The sequence below is a fragment of the Chrysemys picta genome, chromosome 8 (assembly GCF_011386835.1).
Source record: "Chrysemys picta bellii isolate R12L10 chromosome 8, ASM1138683v2, whole genome shotgun sequence".
NCBI lineage: Eukaryota > Metazoa > Chordata > Testudines > Emydidae > Chrysemys > Chrysemys picta.
The window spans coordinates 4,202,740-4,222,582 of NC_088798.1; the positions used below are offsets into that span (position 1 = coordinate 4,202,740).

Consider the following 19,843-nt stretch of genomic DNA (forward strand, 5'->3'; position numbering starts at 1 on the left):
TTGTATTGCTGGTGCCACAAAGTCCATTTTTCAGCAAAATACCCGCTGCCTTTTTAAATTTCAGATACTGTATGAAGACAGTACGCTTCTCATCGTGCAAGCACTGAGAATGCTGTGCATGACTGACGTGGGTGCAGACTTTCAGATATGTGAACCTAGAGAAATTAATTGAACAGGCTAATATACAATTATTTCCTTAGATATCTAATTTGCTATTTATTTACTAGGCTCAGAGTTAATTTAAAAGCTACAGTAACATTAGCTACAAGCTATTGCTTGCAATAAGCTGGCTGATTTTCTGGCTGTAACTGAGATACCACAGGGATGTTTGCATTGCTCTACTGCTAATATAGAATTCTGTGACTTCATGAAAATCAATAATACAGCTGTGTTTCGCATTGCTCTCATGCTTCGTTAGTACATGGATGTATTCCTTGAAGGCTTTTGAGAGCTAAAGAAAGCACATCTCCTAATACTTGGCACAGGATCTCCTTAAATATTCCCTGGAGTTCCAGCACTGTATAGTCTGATATCTCTTGAGGAGACAAAGTGGAAGGAGGGTTTTGGTGAGATGTCATGAGATGAGTATTTTTAAATTTTCTCTGTTTCTTGAGTGATTGTGTTGCTGGCAGGCATACATTTTCAGTGCTTGAAATGCCAGTAACCATCATCTCTTTTCTGGGTGTATGGATTGTGACGCTATTATTTACTAGATCTGCAAAGAGTTTGACAGATATGTTAGCTCTTGTTATATGCTGACTTTATTTTAATTTCTTCTAGATCAAAGACATATGTAATATCAGAGCCACTTAGGAACCCTGATATTACTACACTTCTTAAGTTTATTGTCTCTCTAAGCTTTCTGTCCTATATGACAGCATATTATCCAGTCTATGGCATGTACTTCTCTTGGAAAGCATCACTGTTTTTCCATTCCTTTCCACCTCAAGATGCGCAGAGAGTCCTAACAGACTCCCTGATTCTCACTCCTGACCCAAGCACAAATTAGACCAAACCTGGAGCTGCTCAAACTTTTGCCAGCTGGCTATGATCACCCTAGGGACTATGTGCTAGCTGGTGATTGCTGGAGTGCACCATGCTTCAGCTGCTCCCGTCCCCTCTCTGAAATGCTCCCTGCACCAATGGCTGTAGGGAAGGAGGCATAGGAGGTAACACCACCTGCTTTAGTCTCGCATGGGGCTTCCTCCGTACCTGGTGACGTACAAGTGGTTTCTGCTCTCTGTGCACCTCTTCAGGTGCAAAAGGGAGTGAATCAGGGCAGAGAAGCTGCCCCATAGACCTTAGCTGCCCTAATTTTTTATGTGAAATTGTAGCCTGTCGCATATATGATTATAGGCCCCAGCATGCAATTCCCCACATTGATCTAGGTAGCCAGACTCGGATACCGCATAATATACTAGGATTCTCCACAGGTCAACCTCTGTGTCACAGGTAGGCAGCTGCAGCACAATTCTTGTTTTTTTCCTGCAATTTAGGTGCAGTTCTTAGGCTCCTGGTAAGTTTGGATGCATCTGGTCTAAACAATTTAAAAAACACCACCACTGTGGGCTAGCAGCATTGAAAGAGTGCTGTTTTTCCCCAGTGAATTCAGACTAACCTGAGACATTATCATCAGCACTTGGCTTTCACTTCTAAGCCACACTAGGTAACTTTCTTTTCTAAAACTCATCTCTATCTTCAACAGCAAATAACTCTAGAAACTCGGTTTTTAATCTTTTCTGAAGATTTTAGCCAACCTTTAAACAGCATCCACGTTTTTGCCAAAAGTGTGTTCCAGTTAACTCCCATTGTCTCTGGATTCAGGAGTTAAAAGTGCTTACCCAGCACATCAATGCATTACGCCAGTGTACGCATGTCATAAGCATAGCAGACCGTTTAAAACTGAATAAACTGTTCACCACTTTGTAACAGCCAAACAAGGGAAACCCTGTTCGTTACACATACCAGCAAAAGAGGGTGAGGTAATATCAATTACTGGACCAACTTCTGTCAGTGAGGCACAAAACAGAACTCTCACCAACAGAAGTTGGTCCAATAAAAGATATTACCTCACCCATCTTGTGTCTCTAATATCCTGGGCCCAACGTGGCTACAACAACACTACATACAAAACACCTGCAAAGTCAGCTGCCCTGATTTTATTACTGTCTGCTCAACTAGAAGAAGCCTGATGGGTAAAACTAGGGAGAAATGAAATACAGAGCAATTACAATAACAAACTTAAAAGAAAACCAATTAACAGTGTTAATTTTCATGTACTACACACCTCCATAGCATTACTGCATGCTAATGAAATTCTTGAGATGAGGGAGCATGAAGGGAAGGGAAAGAAAAGTTGTTCAACATTCCAGGAACCTCTTTGTCCTTCCCAAAGTTTCTCCCTTCCATTTCTCCCACTAGGAAGTTACCTTCAAGATCAGATTGAATAGTTCGAGGACATGTGGGAATTTAAATCTCTTAGGCATCCCCAAAAGCTGTCCAGATCTAACAGCCTTAGAGTTATATATACCTTTAGCGTCAAGCTAGCCTAGTCATGAAAATAAAAAGAGGCACTTGTTCTGGTGAACAACTTCTCTTTTCTGTTGGAGTATTCGGTGTTTGGCAGAATCCGTTCCTGTTCCATTCATGAGCTGTCCCCTATGCATGCGTTTAGTGTATTTCTTTTCTATATTTTTCTGTACTCAGTCATCATGCTCATCCCAGGAGAAGCTGCACCAGCTGCCCTTTCAGCCAACGGCAGATGAACTTCATTTCCTGACAAAGCATTTCAGCACTGAGAGCATCACTGACGAGGAAGGACGTCATTCTCCAGCCATGCGGCCACGATCTCGCAGTCTCAGGTGAGCTTTACACTCTTTTCCTTGAATCTTAGACGTTGTTATGCATTGCCTTTCTGCTATGTGTTTTCAGTTGTAAGGATAGTAATATGGAATTAGTGTTTTCTGCTTGTCATAGTTATTTTAACCAACACCACTTCAGCCGCACACTCTCAAGAGTGGATACAGTTATTTTCTTGAGATTTAATATTCAGGATTTAAAGTGGATAAGTACTTTGTTTGTCCATTTGTACCATTATACTCTCAGATGATAATCCAAAAGGGTCACAGATTAAATTTGCTAATTTCACTACTACTTGTGTGAATTTTGTTCCCAAGTGTTTCTCCTGTTACTGAATTTTGCTCCCTTGATGGTAGGAAACTGTTGCATTGTTGGAAGAGGATGTCAGCACCAAATCTACTTGAATGGCTGTGAAAACCGTTAGTGTTGATGAAACAAAGCACATTTTAGTGCCATTACAGGAAGTCCTGAAAGAACACTTCTCTAACAGTGCTAGGAACTGTGTAGACAAGCACTTAAAGCCATGTTTGCTATTGGTTGAGGGAACCTTGCTCAAAAATTGTAGTCAGCAATAGGGCTGTTTCCTAGAGTAGGTGGCATTTAGATGCAGAAAAGCAGGGGCAGTTGGAATTTGACCCTTTCCTTACTGAACTCCACAACACTTTATTTTAGTAACACATTAGTGTCAGGGCAGAAGTATGAAGTAACTGCCATGCATTTATGTGTTGGGCCAGATTCATTAAAGCTAGCACAGGGAGGTGTAAATTACACAGCAGGGCCCTCTGTGCCACAGAAAGCGTTCACAGAAGGACGTTTTTCTGCTGCCGAGTCCCTTTGTGCTTCTCACCAGAGGATGGAGGAACCGCTTTAATTATCACATAGGAGCCATAGGAGCTCTGCCAGATGGAGACACTGAATCAGTGCACTCAGCCAGGGATCTGAGCTGGACCGTACGTTTGCAGAAATCAGAGTAGGCCTGAGGTGACTCTGGCCCAATAACTGTTGACCATTTAAATACATGGTAAATATTACATCGTTGGAGGGTTAAATTGATTACTGTATGTTCTAAACCACAGTGCAGGTTACATGATAATTATGTTTGGATCAACTAAGTATAATTACATAGTAATCTAGGGATCAGGTAAGTGGAGTAAGTAGTTACACGTTTAGCCATTGACCTCTATACATCACCATGTAATGAGAGACTAGTTACATGATTCGTACTAAATTGTTAAAATCTTTCCAACTAGTGTAGTCCCATATAATTCTTATTGCTGCCTCCCTTAAGATTGGCTGTTGCTAATTAATGTACCTGTTGTTTTTAATTCATTGTAGATAGGAAAGCTACTGTAGGTAGCAAAAATACATTCACAAAAGTAGTTGACATTCCTTTCTAACATAGACTTATTACTGCTGGGATAATGATGCGTGAAACATTATTGCAAATGTAACACTGTTGTAAAAATTGAAAAGAAGGCCCTAAATTTGTGTTCTGTTGTTAACATGGTTTATCAACACATTGTAACTTCATGAATCAAAGTATCAGGGAAGTGTGCTCCATCACATTTATGAGTCTTTGAGGTTTAAACAGTGGAAGGATTATATAAATGCTGTAGTGTTACATGACCTGTAATACCCATTGAAATACAATGTCTTTGTTTTCTTCAGGAACTCTCAATATGAGAGTTATCAGTTCAGTTAGGAAAATTTACAATAATAGCTAAATTTGTAGGACTTCATTAACCCTATACAGGACTCCTTATTGGAAGAACAAAGGGAAATAGCAGAGTTTGGTCACTGAAGGTAGAACATTAGCCAGCTGTGCTAAGGGCAATATATGACACCTCAGACTTTACTGCTAGAGTTGTGGCAACTGCATAGATCTGAGAAGATCTTCATAGCTGAGATCATCAGGCCTTGCTCCAGATTCCCAGAAACCGATAGAGAACCTCCCCTTTAAGGGTTCAGGTCTTTTTAGTGATTAAATGGATGAGACTCTTGAGAGAATTAAACCCAAGAGATTTACAGAGCAATCTCCAGATAGTCCCGCTGTGTGTAGCAGCAGAACATTCAATCCCGGAGACGATACTAATCTCCTGCTTCTTCCAAGACTGCTCCTGCAAAAAGACCACAGCATAGAGGCACAATCCCTCGCTATATGGTGTCCCAGCCTATGGCCGTTTTTGTGATGGGATAGTCAAGAGCCGCACACATCTGCCTCTGCAATTCAAACCTCATTTCTCATCCTTCTGAGATACCTGGTGCAAGATTACCTCAGATTGCTGCGTACTGGACACCATCTTAAATGGTTACTCGACCCAGTTTCACACCAGGCCTCCTCCCTTTGGAAACCTCTCTTATGAGAACTTGTATGGGGGAAAATAAGCTTCTTTCTACAAAAGGGGCAACAGAGGAGATTCCTCTACAATGCCAAGGGGAGGGATTTTATTCTGGGTATTTCCTAGTACTAAAGAATGTAGATGGTTTGAAACCCATCCTGGGCTTCAGAAACCTTAATAAATTTATAAAGACTTGAAAGTTCAGGATGCTAACACTAGAGGACATTATCCCATCCCTATCTAAGGACGATTTACCTAGACAGCTGGCTCCTAAGTGCCAGCTCTGAACAGGATCTCTTCTCTGCCGTGTGATCTCCTGCAGTCCCTGAGGTTGCTGATCACCTGAGAAGTCCTTTCTATAACCCAAACAAAAGATCACCTTTATCTGAGCAGTCCTAGACTCCTTCAAATCAGAGCTTTTCTCCCAGAAGAGAGATTCTTTAAACACAGTTCTTCCTAAGATCTCTAAGACTAGTGTTCTCTTCAGCCTTTGTTGCATCTTTTCCTTGTGTATGAATGAAGCAACATTGGGTAGCATCTCATCACACACACCCAATGTGCACAGTCTGAAAAGGACATGCAGATGCTTCAAAAAAAACTTCACTGGTAGGAGATTGCCGACAAAGCGTGTAGTTCAGTCCTCCATTCCCTACTGTTACAATTATCTCCAACACCTCCACTCTGGGTTGTGGTACTCGTTGCCAGGACCTCTATATGCATGGCCCCTGGAACTGCTGGGAGTCCAAGTTCCACATCAGTGTTCTGGAACTCAGGGCTGTAAGATGGGACTCAAAGGCCTTTTGCCTGTTCATTTCATCATTGCATAGTACAGGTGCTCACAGACAACAGGTATAGGCCATGTCTTATATCAACAAACAGCAGGGTGCATACTCCCAGACCCTGTCCACGGAAGCAAGGAAACTCTTGCTCTGATGTATTGATCATCACATTCACCCGCTAGTCGACCACTCAGCAGGAGAAAAAAACATACAGGCAGATGCACTCTGCAGGAAGTCTAATGACCAGCACAAATGGTCTCTAAACTGTTCAGTGATATCCTCACAGTTCCACAAGGTGAGGTCAACTACAAATTGACCTATTCACATCCAGTCAGAATGCGAGATGTCACCTGTACTGCAGCAGGGCTCACAGAAATAAGAACTCTTTATCGGATGCATTCCTGCTGGATTGGAGCAATCATCTCTATGCCTTCCCTCATTTTCCCTTGATCCCAAGGAAAGAAGAAAGATCAGAGACGACAGAGCCAATATCATACTGATAGTGCCAATGAGGCCTCGGCAGTATTGGTACACAGACCTCCAGCTCAACAGAGAAGCACCAGTTTCTCTTCCTCTGTGTCCAGGCTTCCTCTCTCCATGGCAAGAGAAGATTCTTCATCCAATCTCAGAAACACTTTATCTGGCTGCAGGGCTTATTGTCTATTGACTGCTAGGGACAGCATCTGCTCACAGAGGATCCAAACATACCTTTTCTTTCCAGAAAGAACTCTACCCTGAAGAAGAACAGACTTATGGACATATTTTTCATGTTGGGCAAATAATAAAGGGTTACGCCCATCACTAGCGGAAGTCCCCCCTACAGATTTAGAGTATCTCTTGCGTTTAAACTCACAAGTCTTAGCGACTGCGTCCCTGAAGGTTCGTATAGCAGTTATAAGCAACAGAGAGTCCTGTGGCACCTTTAAGACTAACAGATGTATTGGAGCATAAGCTTTCATGGGTGAATGCCCACTTTGTCGGATGCATGCATCCGACGAAGTGGGCATTCACCCACGAAAGCTTATGCTCCAATACATCTGTTAGTCTTAAAGGTGCCACAGGACCCTCTGTTGCTTTTTACAGATCCAGACTAACACGGCTACCCCTCTGATACTATAGCTGTTATGTCTGTCTTATCTCTGTTTTGTTAGACAAGCCTGTATTCTCGCACCCTAGTCTCCAAGTTTCCTAGGGGAGTGACAAATGCATTTCCCACTATTAGAGCACCTTCCCCAGTCTGGGACACGAACCTCATCTTAACAATGTTGATCAGTCCCCACCCCTTGTCTCCTGTCTCAAACTTATTAGAACAACTGTGTATCAAAGCGGCATTTGTAATAGCCATTGCCTGTGCTAGGAGGATTAGCGAGCTCAGAGCCTTGATTCCTCTCCACCTTGTGGTCCATAAAGACACAATTGTCATGAGCTCTCATCCCAACTTGGTGCCATCAGTGGTCTCAGATTTTCTTCGGTCACAGTGTATGTCCCTTTCCTTCCCCCCACCCCCGCCTCTGTGCTCACACAGGAGAGTCCTACTTGTACTCCTTAGATGTTCCACTGCCTAGGAAGGAGTAAACCTTTCATAAAACCAGATTATTTATTGCCTATTGGAAGAGGTGTAAGCGTAAGACGTTAATAAACAAATTCTTTCCCATTGGATTAAGAGATGTATTGAGCATTGTTACTCCTTAGCCAGAAAACCAGTATGTCTTGGTTTAAAGATGTGCTCTACTAGGGCCACAGCTGCCTCTGTAGATTGTCAGAGACCGATTCCTATTGCAGAGATATGCAAAGCAACAATGTGGAATTCTGTTCATAGTTTTACTAAGCACTATTCTTTGGACTGGGCATCGTGCTGTGATGCTCAGTTTGGTAAAGCAGTCCTACCCTCCATTTGTGCCGATAAGGGCACTATTTGCTAATCTTCTGTAAGTGAGACTGCGCAGAGGCCATCGAAGAAGAAAGAAAAGTTAGTTACTGGTAACTTACTCTTCAAGAGTTGCCTCTGCATTCGTGCTGCTCACCCTCCTTCCCCTCTGCCTTAAGAGGTCTTTCTGTTTCAGGACTCTGCAGGCTGGGGAGAAGGAACTGAGCTGGTCGGGTGGATGCATTCCCTTATGTCAATAGAGCTAATGAAATCATAGCATGAGAGTACTCCTGCACCCTGCAGTAGACGTGGCCTTTTTTTATGCAGTTCCATAGTTCTGTGTATTCCCACTTCAGGGTCTAGCAATGAAGTAACTCTCAAAGAACACCAGTTACCAATAAGTAACCCTTTATTTTTCTTATTAATGCATTCTGATTATTGGAAGGGAACATAGAAATTGCCAGACTAGTGGTTCACCTAGTACAGAATTTTGTCTCAAAATTCAGTCCTGCAGAGTTCTGAGCTCTCTAACCTAACCCAGAAAAGCACTTACGCATACACTCAATTTTAAGCATGTGAGTGGTCTCATTGACTTATCACTTTGTAGGATCAAGACTTGAGATAGTGACCCGTACCACAAGTTTCAGAAGAATGTACAAGAAACCCTATGGCCAACAGTTACTGAATAGCCATCCTATAGGGAAAATTTCTTCTTATCCCCACCGTCACTAAGTAGTTGGCTTATGCCCTGAAGCATGAGGGCTTATGTCCCTTATGAAAGTATAGTTTTATCATATTGAAAGTAACTTTGGAAGTTTGTTTATATATAGATAAACTTTTTTGAACCCTATTAAATTCTTGGCCTCGGTGATATTTCATGGCAGTGAGTTCCATAGGTTAATCATGCATTGTATTTGATAAAAAGGGAACATTTAAAAAAATATTTTAAAATTTGTTGCCTTTCAATTTCACTGACCATCCCCTGGCTCTCCTGTGATGAGAAAAGGTAAAATTGGGTGTTCCTATTTGCCTTCCATACCATTCATTATTTTACCTCTAGCAAGTCTTTTGTCTAAGCAAAACAATTTGAATCTTTCAATCTTTCTTTGCATGGAAAGTCTTCCCATGCTTTTAATCATTTCTATTGCCTTTGTCTAAACAATTTCTATTTCTGCTATATCCTTTCTGAGATAAGTTGACCAAAACTTCTCCAGAGGACAATGTTCAATTGATTTTTTATTTTTAGTATTTTTTCATCCTGTTCTTTATGTATCCTAACATTTTGTTTCCTTTCTTGACTGGTGTGCTGCATATTGAGCAGAGATTTATTTGATCTGACGACAAACCCCAAGTCTTTTTCCTGAGTTGTTACAGTTAAGTTAGTAGTTTTAGTTTTAGTAGTTAAAATGATTCCATCCAATGGACATTACCTTGTATTTGCCAATATTTATCTGCCATCCTGCTGGCCATTCACCTTGTTTATTTAGATCACGCTAAAGTTTTTCAGTCCTCTCCAGTCTCGACTAGCCTAAACTGTCTAATCTGTAAACTTTTCCACCTCACTACTGATCCCCGTTTCTAGATTAATAAATATTTTAAGAATCACTGATCCTAGGGCCACACCACTGTTAATGTTTTGCCATGTTGAAAATTGACCACTTATTCTTACTCTGCTTTCTGTCTAATCTAAGACTGTACTTTACCTCTCACCCCGTGACTACTTAGTTTTCATAAGTCACTTGTGACTTTGTCAAGGGCTTTTTGAAAGTTCAGATACATTTTTGTTGACTGGTTCCCCTTTGTCCAATATTTTGTTAACATGCTCAAATAATCCTAATATAGTAAAGAGGTCCGGTTTCAGTCCTAATGCAAATCTCTTGGAGAAAATGAATTAATTTTTGTTTCCTCAGAAATTTGTGTTAAAATCAGTTATTTTCTCTGCTAACAATCTTGACTTGTTAGAAGTAATCTATTAAATCCTATTGCATGTTCATAAGAAACCAATAGCAGGGCAACAAAATGTTAGTCTGAATTGTGTTCCACAATCTAAAACCAGCTGCAAATAATTTACATCCGTGGACTAAAAATAATATGGGGCTTATGTAAAATAAATGCAATAAACATAAGTAACATGCCAGATTTGATATAAATAATATTATGCTTATGGCAAACTCAGAAATGGGCTTACAAAGTACTCTGCAAAAAACACTCTGCATGCACAGATTCAGGCCAGCCGTCCTGTTTGTTCCCAGAACTTCGGCAGCAGAAGTATTGCTGTGTAATAGCGGTAATCTAGAAAAGCTGATTTTTATTCTAACTTGCACTGAGGCACTCCTGGTATACCACTTTGCCTCAGAATTTCCTTACTCAGTGGTACCACAGCAATTGTCTGGTCAAACTGGAACAGAATTTACCAGCTGTAAGGTTGTGATTATGCAGCAAGTGAGCCATAAATAAATATTCACATTTCACATTTAATTTTCTGTACTTTTTTCCTTGCAATATACTCCCATATCCTCTAAAACGTTACCTGGTCGTGGTCTTAGCTTAGTATTCTGTCTTCTTTCTCTGCCCTATTTTTGTTTTTTGCAGTGTGTGTATTTGATCATCCACAACAAAGGCACAGAAACAGAGAGGTGTACATTTAAGGCTTGGTCTACACTACCCCCCTAATTCGAACTAAGGTACGCAACTTCAGCTACGTGAATAACGTAGCTGAAGTCGAAGTACCTTAGTTCGAACTTACCTTGGTCCACACTCGGCAGGCAGGCTCCCCCGTCGACTCCGCGGTACTCCTCTCGCCGAGCTGGAGTACCGCAGTCGACGGCGAGCACTTCCGGGTTCGACTTATCGCGTCCAGACTAGACACGATAAGTCGAACCCAGAAGTTCGATTTCCAGCCGTCGAACTAGCGGGTAAGTGTAGCCAAGGCCTAAGTTTGAAATATAACATGGCTTCCAAAAGCTATACACAGTAGGTCTATCAAATGCTACTGTGTCTTCTAGGCACTTATATCCAGTGTCTCTGTTGTCTCTCTTTAACACTGCACTTCTTACTTTCTGTGAGTTTGAACATAAAAGTGGAATGTGAATTCTCTAGATAATGTTCTTTCATATAATCTTGGATGTTGGTAAAATTCACAATCTAGGGGACTGATCCTGCACCTATTGAAATGTCATTTGGTTGTTGAGTTCACAGGGAACAGGATCAGGCCTCAAGGGTTTTTATTTTATGCACATATGTCTCTGTGGATTTATAACATTCCCTTTGCTGTTAAAATTCATTTTAGTGTCAGTGACAAAAGATTAAGGCATATGTTTTTAATTGTTTCCTGAGCAGTCTGAGTTTAGAAAGGTGGTGTTATGCATACATCCTCATTAGATCTTCTCTTCTCTGAAAGGGGTGAGACAGAAAGATCACAGGTTTGAGCTCCTCTGCATTTTTCTAATAAATGCAGCTGTCAAATTGAGAGAAAAATTACATATTAGGAAATATTTTGCTTTCATTTAGTCCTTTCTGCACTACAGTTTTCTAAGGCTTCATTTATTAATAGAAGTGTCACTCCCTAGAGTAGCTGCATATTTGCTATTTTTCAATTTATACAGATTCACGAATATGTATTTTGACAGGCAGAAATCCAGATACCTGTGTTGGCGAGATGTGCCACTTAAGGTCTGTTGGAATGTAATTTCACAAAGAGGGAAGTAAAACTGAGGTAGTTTTTCATTCTGCTAGTGAGCTTAAGGGGACAGATATTATTCTCCTAATGTCTGCTCTGCTGAAATGGAAAACTCACAGTAAATAAATCACCCCCCATTGACCCTCACAGAACACAGAGAGAAAAGCCTCCTACTCTTCAATATTAAAATGTTATGCATGCATACAAAGTTTATCCCCACTCTGAAAGAAAATAATGCATTGCCTTGTGAAGCTTGACTTACCAATATTGAACGTGAAATTATATTATACAGTATATTTGACTAAAGCTTCTGCATCTCAAACAGATGCCATGTCAATAAAAATATCAGAACTAACTTTATTCACGATATTAAAATTCCTTTACAATTCCCCCACACTGGATTCAGTTATCTGAATGGTTCTGATTTTTCTTTTTGCCTGGTAATCTGTCTCCAAGGTGTTATAAAATAACCTGTTTTGTCTGCCTGATAGCCTTTGGTTAGTCAGTTATCTACATAATTACTTCTGTAGTTTCCCAGACTAAATCTCAACATAAAATGTTATAGTGCAATATATTACATCACAATCTTGCCATAGTGAATTAGACATTTAATTTGACATGTTATATTGGGAGGATTTTGTTTTCAATGGTAATTTGGAAGTTGATTGGACTTTATCACTGCCTTTTGTGTGTTCTGTCATTCTGGATAGTGAAAGAGGATATTCACCAGCAACTGAGTTGGAGGACAGGGGGGAAGGGGTGGAGGTGTGTGTGGCAGGGAAGCTACCAGGGCACAAGAAAGTGAGAATTAAGAGGGGTGGAGGGGAGGAGCTTTCTTTTCTGGTAAAATGGAAAACTTTTGCAGAAGGAAGATGGGGACTCACTATGTATTTCAGAATTGTCAAGAACATCACCAAGGGGCTCTCAAGGAAAACACTAAATAATATTCAGACACATTTCTGTCTAGACAGCATGTTTTCTCTACATTTCTTTCCCTCTTTTTATATTATTAAAGGCAGCTTGAAAAAAAAAACAGGATTTTTGTTTCTTATGGCCCTGATCCTGGGAACCAATACATTTGCTTAATTGGATTTTAATGGACTACTCATAGCAGTGAGGGTAAGCATGTGCACAGGTGTTTTTAGGATCACAGCCAAGGACTCAACCATATTCCTGTGGCTTATGCCCCACTTAAGTCATGAAGAAAGGATGATAATTTCAAGTGGGGAACAAGAATCAGGTATAGATGAAGTGGTAAGAAATAAATGTCATATTTTGACTCAAACTTGTTTTGTAATGAGATGGAAGAATAAATGTAGAAAATGAGATATGTAGAGGAACTTAAGAACATAAGAACAGCCACACTGGGTCAGACCATTGGTTCACCTAGCCCAGTGTCCTGTCTTCCGACAGTGGCCAGTGCCAGATGCTTCAGAGAGAATGAGCAGAACAGGGCAATTTAGAGTGATCCATCCCATGTCGTCCAGTCCCAGCTTCTGGCCGTCAGAAATTTAGGGACACTCAGAGCATGGGGTTGCAGCCCTGACCATCTTGGCTAATAGTCAATGATGGACCTATCCTTCATGAACGTATCTAATTCTTTTTTGCACCCAGTTATATTTCTGGGCTTACAACATCCGGTAACGAGTTTCACAGGTTGACTGTGCGTTGTGTGAAGAAGCACTTATGTTTGTTTTAACTTGCTTCTAATTTCTCTTTATATTTTTAAAAGTTCTCTCTCTGGTGTCAGTAGCTCTTTACATTTAAATGTAATTAAACTTCACTTTATTACAGCTCTATCTATCTATCTATTTCATCATTTGAAATAAAATTTCTCTAAAATATTCCTCATTCATATTAATAGGTATATTGTCTTTAGGAAGAATTTCAAAGGAAATATATACTTTGACTGATTAACTATAGAAAGTCCAAATCTTTTTTTATTTTCCTCTCTAAAATAACTGTTCTCTGGCAATGGATTTGGTTTGAAGCATGTTTACTCAGTAACAAGTGTCACACCTTAATAAAAGCATGACACAATGTAATTCATGCCACTTTGATGGAAAGTATCTCACAAGTAAGAGATTGTTCTTGCTTCCTTCCACGAGTTAAGAGAGTAACATAATCTATGTTGTGTTATAAACATACTGTTCCCAGGACATTGTTTTTGCCTTTAAATAGTTTTGCTACAGGATAGTATCTCTAACGCATGCAGCGTTTCAGATATATTTGTTCCTTTCAGAGAGACATATTTCACCCATCATAAGAAACTTTAAAATTATCTGTTTGAGTTGGTTCAGGCCAGAAATAATTGCATCTTTTAACATAGAGAATATATATTTAGCAAGATGTATACTCTTAAAATCATAAAAACAAATAACCATGTAATGTGTTATAATGGAAGTCACAGTTTAGTTTGAAAATAAAAACAATGAAACCGGAAAAATGAAGCCGTAGTGTGCTGCAGGCAATCAGGTAACTACGTGTGTAATTAATTTGTATGTGCATTACTCCATTCAGCCTTTGGCTCCTCTTAACCGTGGAATGAGTCAGAGCATTACATACCAACATCAGATGTGATGAAATGAGATGCAACTAATCTTTTGGCTGTAATCAAGCTGTAATAAGACTTAGCTTCTGTCAGGATTTAGTGTCCTGTTTTTCAGTGTCTTCAAGAAGCTAACTTGTGAAAGTGTTTTGCATACATTGTGTAATATGTCATGTGTGCACGGAGTGGTGTTAATAAAAATATATATATCAATTGGTGTGAATAACGTTGTAGTTCCTAGTGTCTTGCTTCACTTCACAGTGTCCCCTTTCAGTATTACAGACTCTGGAGGAGTCCTCCATATTTCCCGCATTACCCCCATTTTCATTTATCCCTCCTTCAGGGTCTCTGAATGTTGCCAGGGAGGGATAAATGAAAATGGGGGTAATGCGGGAAATACGGAGGACCACACCACTGGGAACAGTAAAACCGTTAAAATTGGATTGATAAGCCTATGCATCAGTTTTAAATGTCAGTATATTTGATGTTGTCTTTACTTTGAAAAGAATGCCTGTTCTTAATTGATGTTAAAATTCTAGGGAAGACAAGGCAGTTTGTAGTTTTCGACCTGCTAACTCTTGTGAAAACTACAAATTGTCTTCTCTTCAGGTGGATTTTAACCTGAGTTCAGACCATCCCTTTTTTTTCATAGGAAAGACAAGCCTGTGATGGCCATATCTGATCTAAGCAGCACACTCACAATGGTTGTTTGGGTTTTTTTTTTACCATCAATGTAAAGGTTATAAATTATTAATATATTTTTTTCCCTTCAGTCCTGGTCGTTCCCCGATTTCCTTTGACAGTGAAATAGTAATGATGAATCATGTGTACAAAGAAAGGTTTCCGAAGGTAAGGACCAATGTTTTGAACAATTTATTCAGTGAAAGTATTAAACAACACTGTTTAGAATTAATTCATAAGCACTTACTTGAGAGAGATCCAGTTGCTTACATATGGTTTCTAAGCAGTGTAGTTTGTTCAGAGTTTGCAGACATACTCATCCTCTGTTTTTCACTTTAATCTCACAATTGAGAAATCAGAATTAATGTTTAGAGGACTGCTGATGGAAAACTTTAAAAACCATCCTGGTGAGCGATTACTATGTATGTTTCATATTTCCTGAATTCCTCTTCCCTTTCCCTATTTATTATTACAGGGAATGTGCATGAAGATAGGAACTTTTTTGCTAAATGCTCTTGCTCCCACTGCTTAATTCTGATTTGAAATAATCACCTTTGTTTTGTTACATCGCAGTTGATTATGGTCAAGGTCCCTGAGCACTCTGCAGCAATCTTGACCTAAATTCTTCTTCAAGACCCTTGCATTCTGTGACACTCCTGTAATAAATTTAATATTATGATTCCCATTCTGTGAGCACAGCACAGGGTTACAGAATCAGAGTTGAGGTTTTTATGGACCCTTAACACTGAATGTTCTGACTTTCAGAAACTTGGATTTTTTACTACAAGATTCTAATTATGTTTAAGTTAATTTACATGTCATTACAACCAGAACTCTTAGATAGTAGTATTTTTTTTCTGTGAATTCTAATATCACTGAGCTTTCTTGAACAGTCATATATTTTGGCAATGAAAAAGTGTATCAGTTAGCATCCTATCTGTTCACATTTACATGTCAGGATAGCAAAATTCAAGTAAGTTTGTCTTCTTTTTATTCTTTGCTTTTAGGCCACAGCACAGATGGAGGAACGGCTGGCTGAGTTTATTGCTTCTAATGCTCCAGAGAACGTGCTGCAATTAGCAGATGGGGTCCTAAGCTTCATTTATCATCAGGTTATTGAGCTGTCCAGAGACTGCCTGGATAAATCACGTGAAGGACTTATTACTTCCCGGTACTTTTATGAGCTGCAGGAGAACTTAGAGAAACTCCTACAGGATGTAAGTCCACTTAGAAAATATATAATACGTTGCTTTGATTAAACCTTTAACAATAAATAAAACCTTGAGTTTTGGGAGAGCCAGTATGTTTCAATGGGTAGGACATCAGGTGGGGAGTTAGGAGACCAGTGTTAACATCCGAGTCTGCCACTGATGTACCATGTATATTTGGGCAAATCACTTCACCCCTGTACTCCAATTTTACAAAAATCAAGAAATGTACATGAATGAGTTGGTGGAGTTTAGTGAAAATTCGGCTCAACCAGGTAAAAGAAATTGCTTTACTTTCATGTACTTTAAGAATTTGAATGACTTATTAATGAGGATAGTGCCTTGAGGGAATAAAAAGTCATAGTTTATAGTGTTACTATAAATATTTGTTTTACAAAGGATTTTCAAAAGTTGAACTTTATTCATTTTTTTTTTTAAGTTCTGCAATGTATTTTGTAGCATTCAAAATATTAACAAAAACACAGGACGACACAAACTTTAATACATGTTGATTGCACTTCAACTATTCAAACAAAATCACTGTTTTCTATAAAATAAAAGAAATATTTGATAAAAATGTCCCTAGAAGTTAATGTTTGTATGTCAGTTTAAATGCCTGTTTTACCTATATGTAAGCTGGACTGGAATTCTGCTGATGAATTTTGCTGGAGAGAACAAATTATAGGGATCAAAAGGATATGCCACAGTTGCCGTGATGGGTTTGTCGCTAGTGCTATTTGTTACCATAGTATAGGTTTTGGCTTGGGAACAACTTTCTAACTCTTGCTTCTTGGTTAGGGAGCAGTTGAGCTGGAGTGTTATGGAGGTGATGATGCCTGTAGCCTCCATATCTTGGAAGATCACAGGCATTGCCGAGTGATGTAAGAAGGGAGAGATGAGCTAAGTTAGTTGAAATAAAATTAGTTTATTCTCTATGTTGGGTTTTGTATATGTTCTGTGGAGCTGCATAGATATTTCCCTGAGCAGTTTGCAGCTCCCATGGTGTGAATTCTAGCAATTTGTACACCGTTGCCATTCTTTCCAGGTAATGGCACTGTACATGAGAAAATGGTATCAAGATTTAAAATACTGTGCAAAATACTAGGAACTCTTAGTCATATTAGCTAAAATCTTTAGCAACCTCCTTTTGAAGACAGAGCTCCTCTTGGTATGTGCTGTAATTACTTGGGAGAGAAAACTCAAATTTGTCTTCATAAAGATCTTCCATTATGAAGAGGAGAATTCTGACAACACAAGAGTCTAAGGGGATGCCTGGTGACGGTATCTGTGAGGTTTTTTAAAATGTTGCTTATATATGTTAGAACTAACTACTATGAATACATTTCGGTGGTACATTGATTTTTATACTGATCTTAAATATCCTGTTGTTTATCTTGTATTTTGCTTACACAGTTTAATCTAACTCATACTTTTTTCAGTTAATGTTTCTTCTCTTATGAGTATGAATTAATTACTAGGAAGTGCATTGTTGCTAAAGCCCTCAGAGATAACCTTGTGACATTTGCAAGTAACAACAGTTAACCTTTTTTTTGAGGACTTAGCAGAGCAGAAGAGTGTTTTAATTATTTATTGATAAGTGAATTTGTAGCATTCATGAAAGTGACAGTGAAGACTAGTTCTTAAATACTGTCCACGAATGCCATTGCCAATGAGTTCTCCTTCCTAGAGCTATGTGGCTGGATTGCCATGAAAAGAGTTCCCAGACACCATCTGAGATGCTTGTGTGTTTGGAAGTTTAGTTCAGCACAAAAGTAGGATGTGTCTTTATGTTCCAGGGCAAGTATCACAAATTTCAATAGCAAATACAGGTTTTACTACAATCACAGCTAGTCATGGTGTGGTATTGTTTGCACGCTGTTGGCTCCATCACATGGAGCCCTGGATAAGATCAGATGAGCATACTTCCACATGAGCTCTCTAGCCCTTCATGTGCATCCGAATGAGTCTAGAATTGGTGGACTTACAGACACTTTTGTTGCTACATCCCTCTGTCAGGCTGCCCCTCAGGCGATATCAGAATGACAAGACCTGATAATCCACAGTGGAAAAAGCTGACCAGAGATTCCAGTCTGTAGGAACGGAGGGGTTGTATCTCACCAAAGAATTTGTCCCGGAGTAACTGTCTTTAAAAGGAAATGTGAAAATTAGACCAGACTTGTGAGCAGCACAAGCTTCCAGGGCAAGCTAAGCAACACCTCAGTGTGGGAACAGTTAGACAATGCCACCATGGCTCTTTAGAGAAACTGAGAAGGAGGCACAAGAAGCAAAGATGTCACTGAAGAGTTGCACCTACTGATGACTTTTGTGGGGAAAAAAATCTCTCAACCACTCGCATAGCTCAAGACCTAAGCGATGAGGCAGATGGGCTAACAGGCAACAGATATACACAAGAAAATGGGAATTCAATTTCAGTTTCAGAAGCTATGTCTTTGGTGGGTAAATCCACAGCTGAGTGCAGACACCGCGCTCAGTAGAGCAGAACTTTATCATGCCAAGTGCAACAAAAATGATTAAGGGTATGGAATGGCTTCCGTATGAGGAGAGATTAATAAGACTGGGACTTGTCAGTTTGGAAAAGAGACGGGTAAAGGGAGATGTGATTGAGGTCTATAAAATCATGCCTGGTGTAGAGAAAGTTACTACTTCTCATAACATAAGAACTAGGGGTCACCAAATGAAATTAATGGGCAGCAGGTTTAAAACAAATAAAAGGAAATATTTCTTCACACAACACAGAGTCAACCTGTGAAACTCCTTGTCAGAGGATGTTGTGAAGGTCAAGCACCATAAAGGGATCAAAAAAGAACTAGATAAATTCATGGTGGATAGGTCCATCAATGGCTATTAGCCAGGATGGGCAGGGCTGGTGTCCCCAGCCTCTGTTTGCCAGAAGCTGGGAATGAGCAACTGGAGATGGATCACTTGATGATTCCCTGTTCTGTTCATTCCCTCTGGGGCACCTGGAACTGGCCACTGTCGGAAGACAGGATACTGGTCTAGCTGGACCTTTGGTCTGACCCAGTAGGGCCATTTTTATGTTCTTATGTTCATATATATTTCCACACCTGCCCTCTTATAGGCAGGGTGTTCCAAAAGGTAGGTAAGATCCCAGGGGAAGCAAGCCTAAGGGGAAAAACAGTTTAAGAGAGTGGGCAGTTTTTCAGAGAGAAATTATTAAGGACACAATAGCAAACTATCCCAGTGCATAGGAAAGATAGGAAGTATTGCAAAAGACCACTGTGGCTTAACCAGGAAATCTTCAATGATCTGAAACTCAAAAAGAGTCCTACAAAAAGTGGAAACTAGGTCAAATTACAAAGGATGAATATAAACAAACAACACAAGTATGTAGAGACAAAATTAGAAAGGCCAAGGCACAAAACGAGATTAAATAGCTAGAGACATAAAGGGTAACAAGAAAACAGTTTACAAATACATTAGCAGCAAGAGGAAGACCAAGAACAGGTTAGGCCCATTATTCAGTGAGCGGGGGGAAAGTGGGGGGAACAATAACAGAAAATGTGGAAATGGCAGAAGTGCTAAATGACTTTTTTGTTTCAGTTTTCACCAAAAAGGTTAGTAGCGATTGGACATCTAACATAGTGAATGCCAGTGAAAATGAGGTAGGATCAGAGGCTAAAATATGGAAAGAACAACTTAAAAATTACTTAGACAAGTTAGATGTCTTCAAGTCACCTGATGAAATACATCCTAGAATACTCAAGGAGCAGACTGAGGAGATAGCTGAGCCATTAGCGATTATGTTTGAAAAGTCATGGAAGGCAGGAGAGGTTCCAGAGGACTGGAAAAGGGCAAATATAGTGCCAGTCTATTAAAAGGGAAATAAGAACAACCCAGGGAA

General features: G+C 39.7%; 1 protein-coding gene across 15 annotated transcripts in view; it reads left to right on the forward strand.

Moving 5' to 3' along the window:
- Positions 1 to 19,843, forward strand: part of MAST2 (microtubule associated serine/threonine kinase 2) — a 325,477-nt gene that overhangs the window by 254,120 nt on the left and 51,514 nt on the right. For 10 of the 15 annotated variants that reach the window (XM_065553746.1, XM_065553747.1, XM_065553750.1 and 7 more), the window contains 4 exons: positions 65 to 127; positions 2,707 to 2,861; positions 14,845 to 14,920; positions 15,760 to 15,969. In XM_065553746.1, the coding sequence (XP_065409818.1) occupies positions 65 to 127; positions 2,707 to 2,861; positions 14,845 to 14,920; positions 15,760 to 15,969 (504 nt within the window). The remainder of the gene's footprint in view (positions 1 to 64; positions 128 to 2,706; positions 2,862 to 14,844; positions 14,921 to 15,759; positions 15,970 to 19,843) is intronic. The other 5 variants (XM_065553748.1, XM_065553749.1, XM_065553751.1 and 2 more) reach the window with 1 other exon arrangement.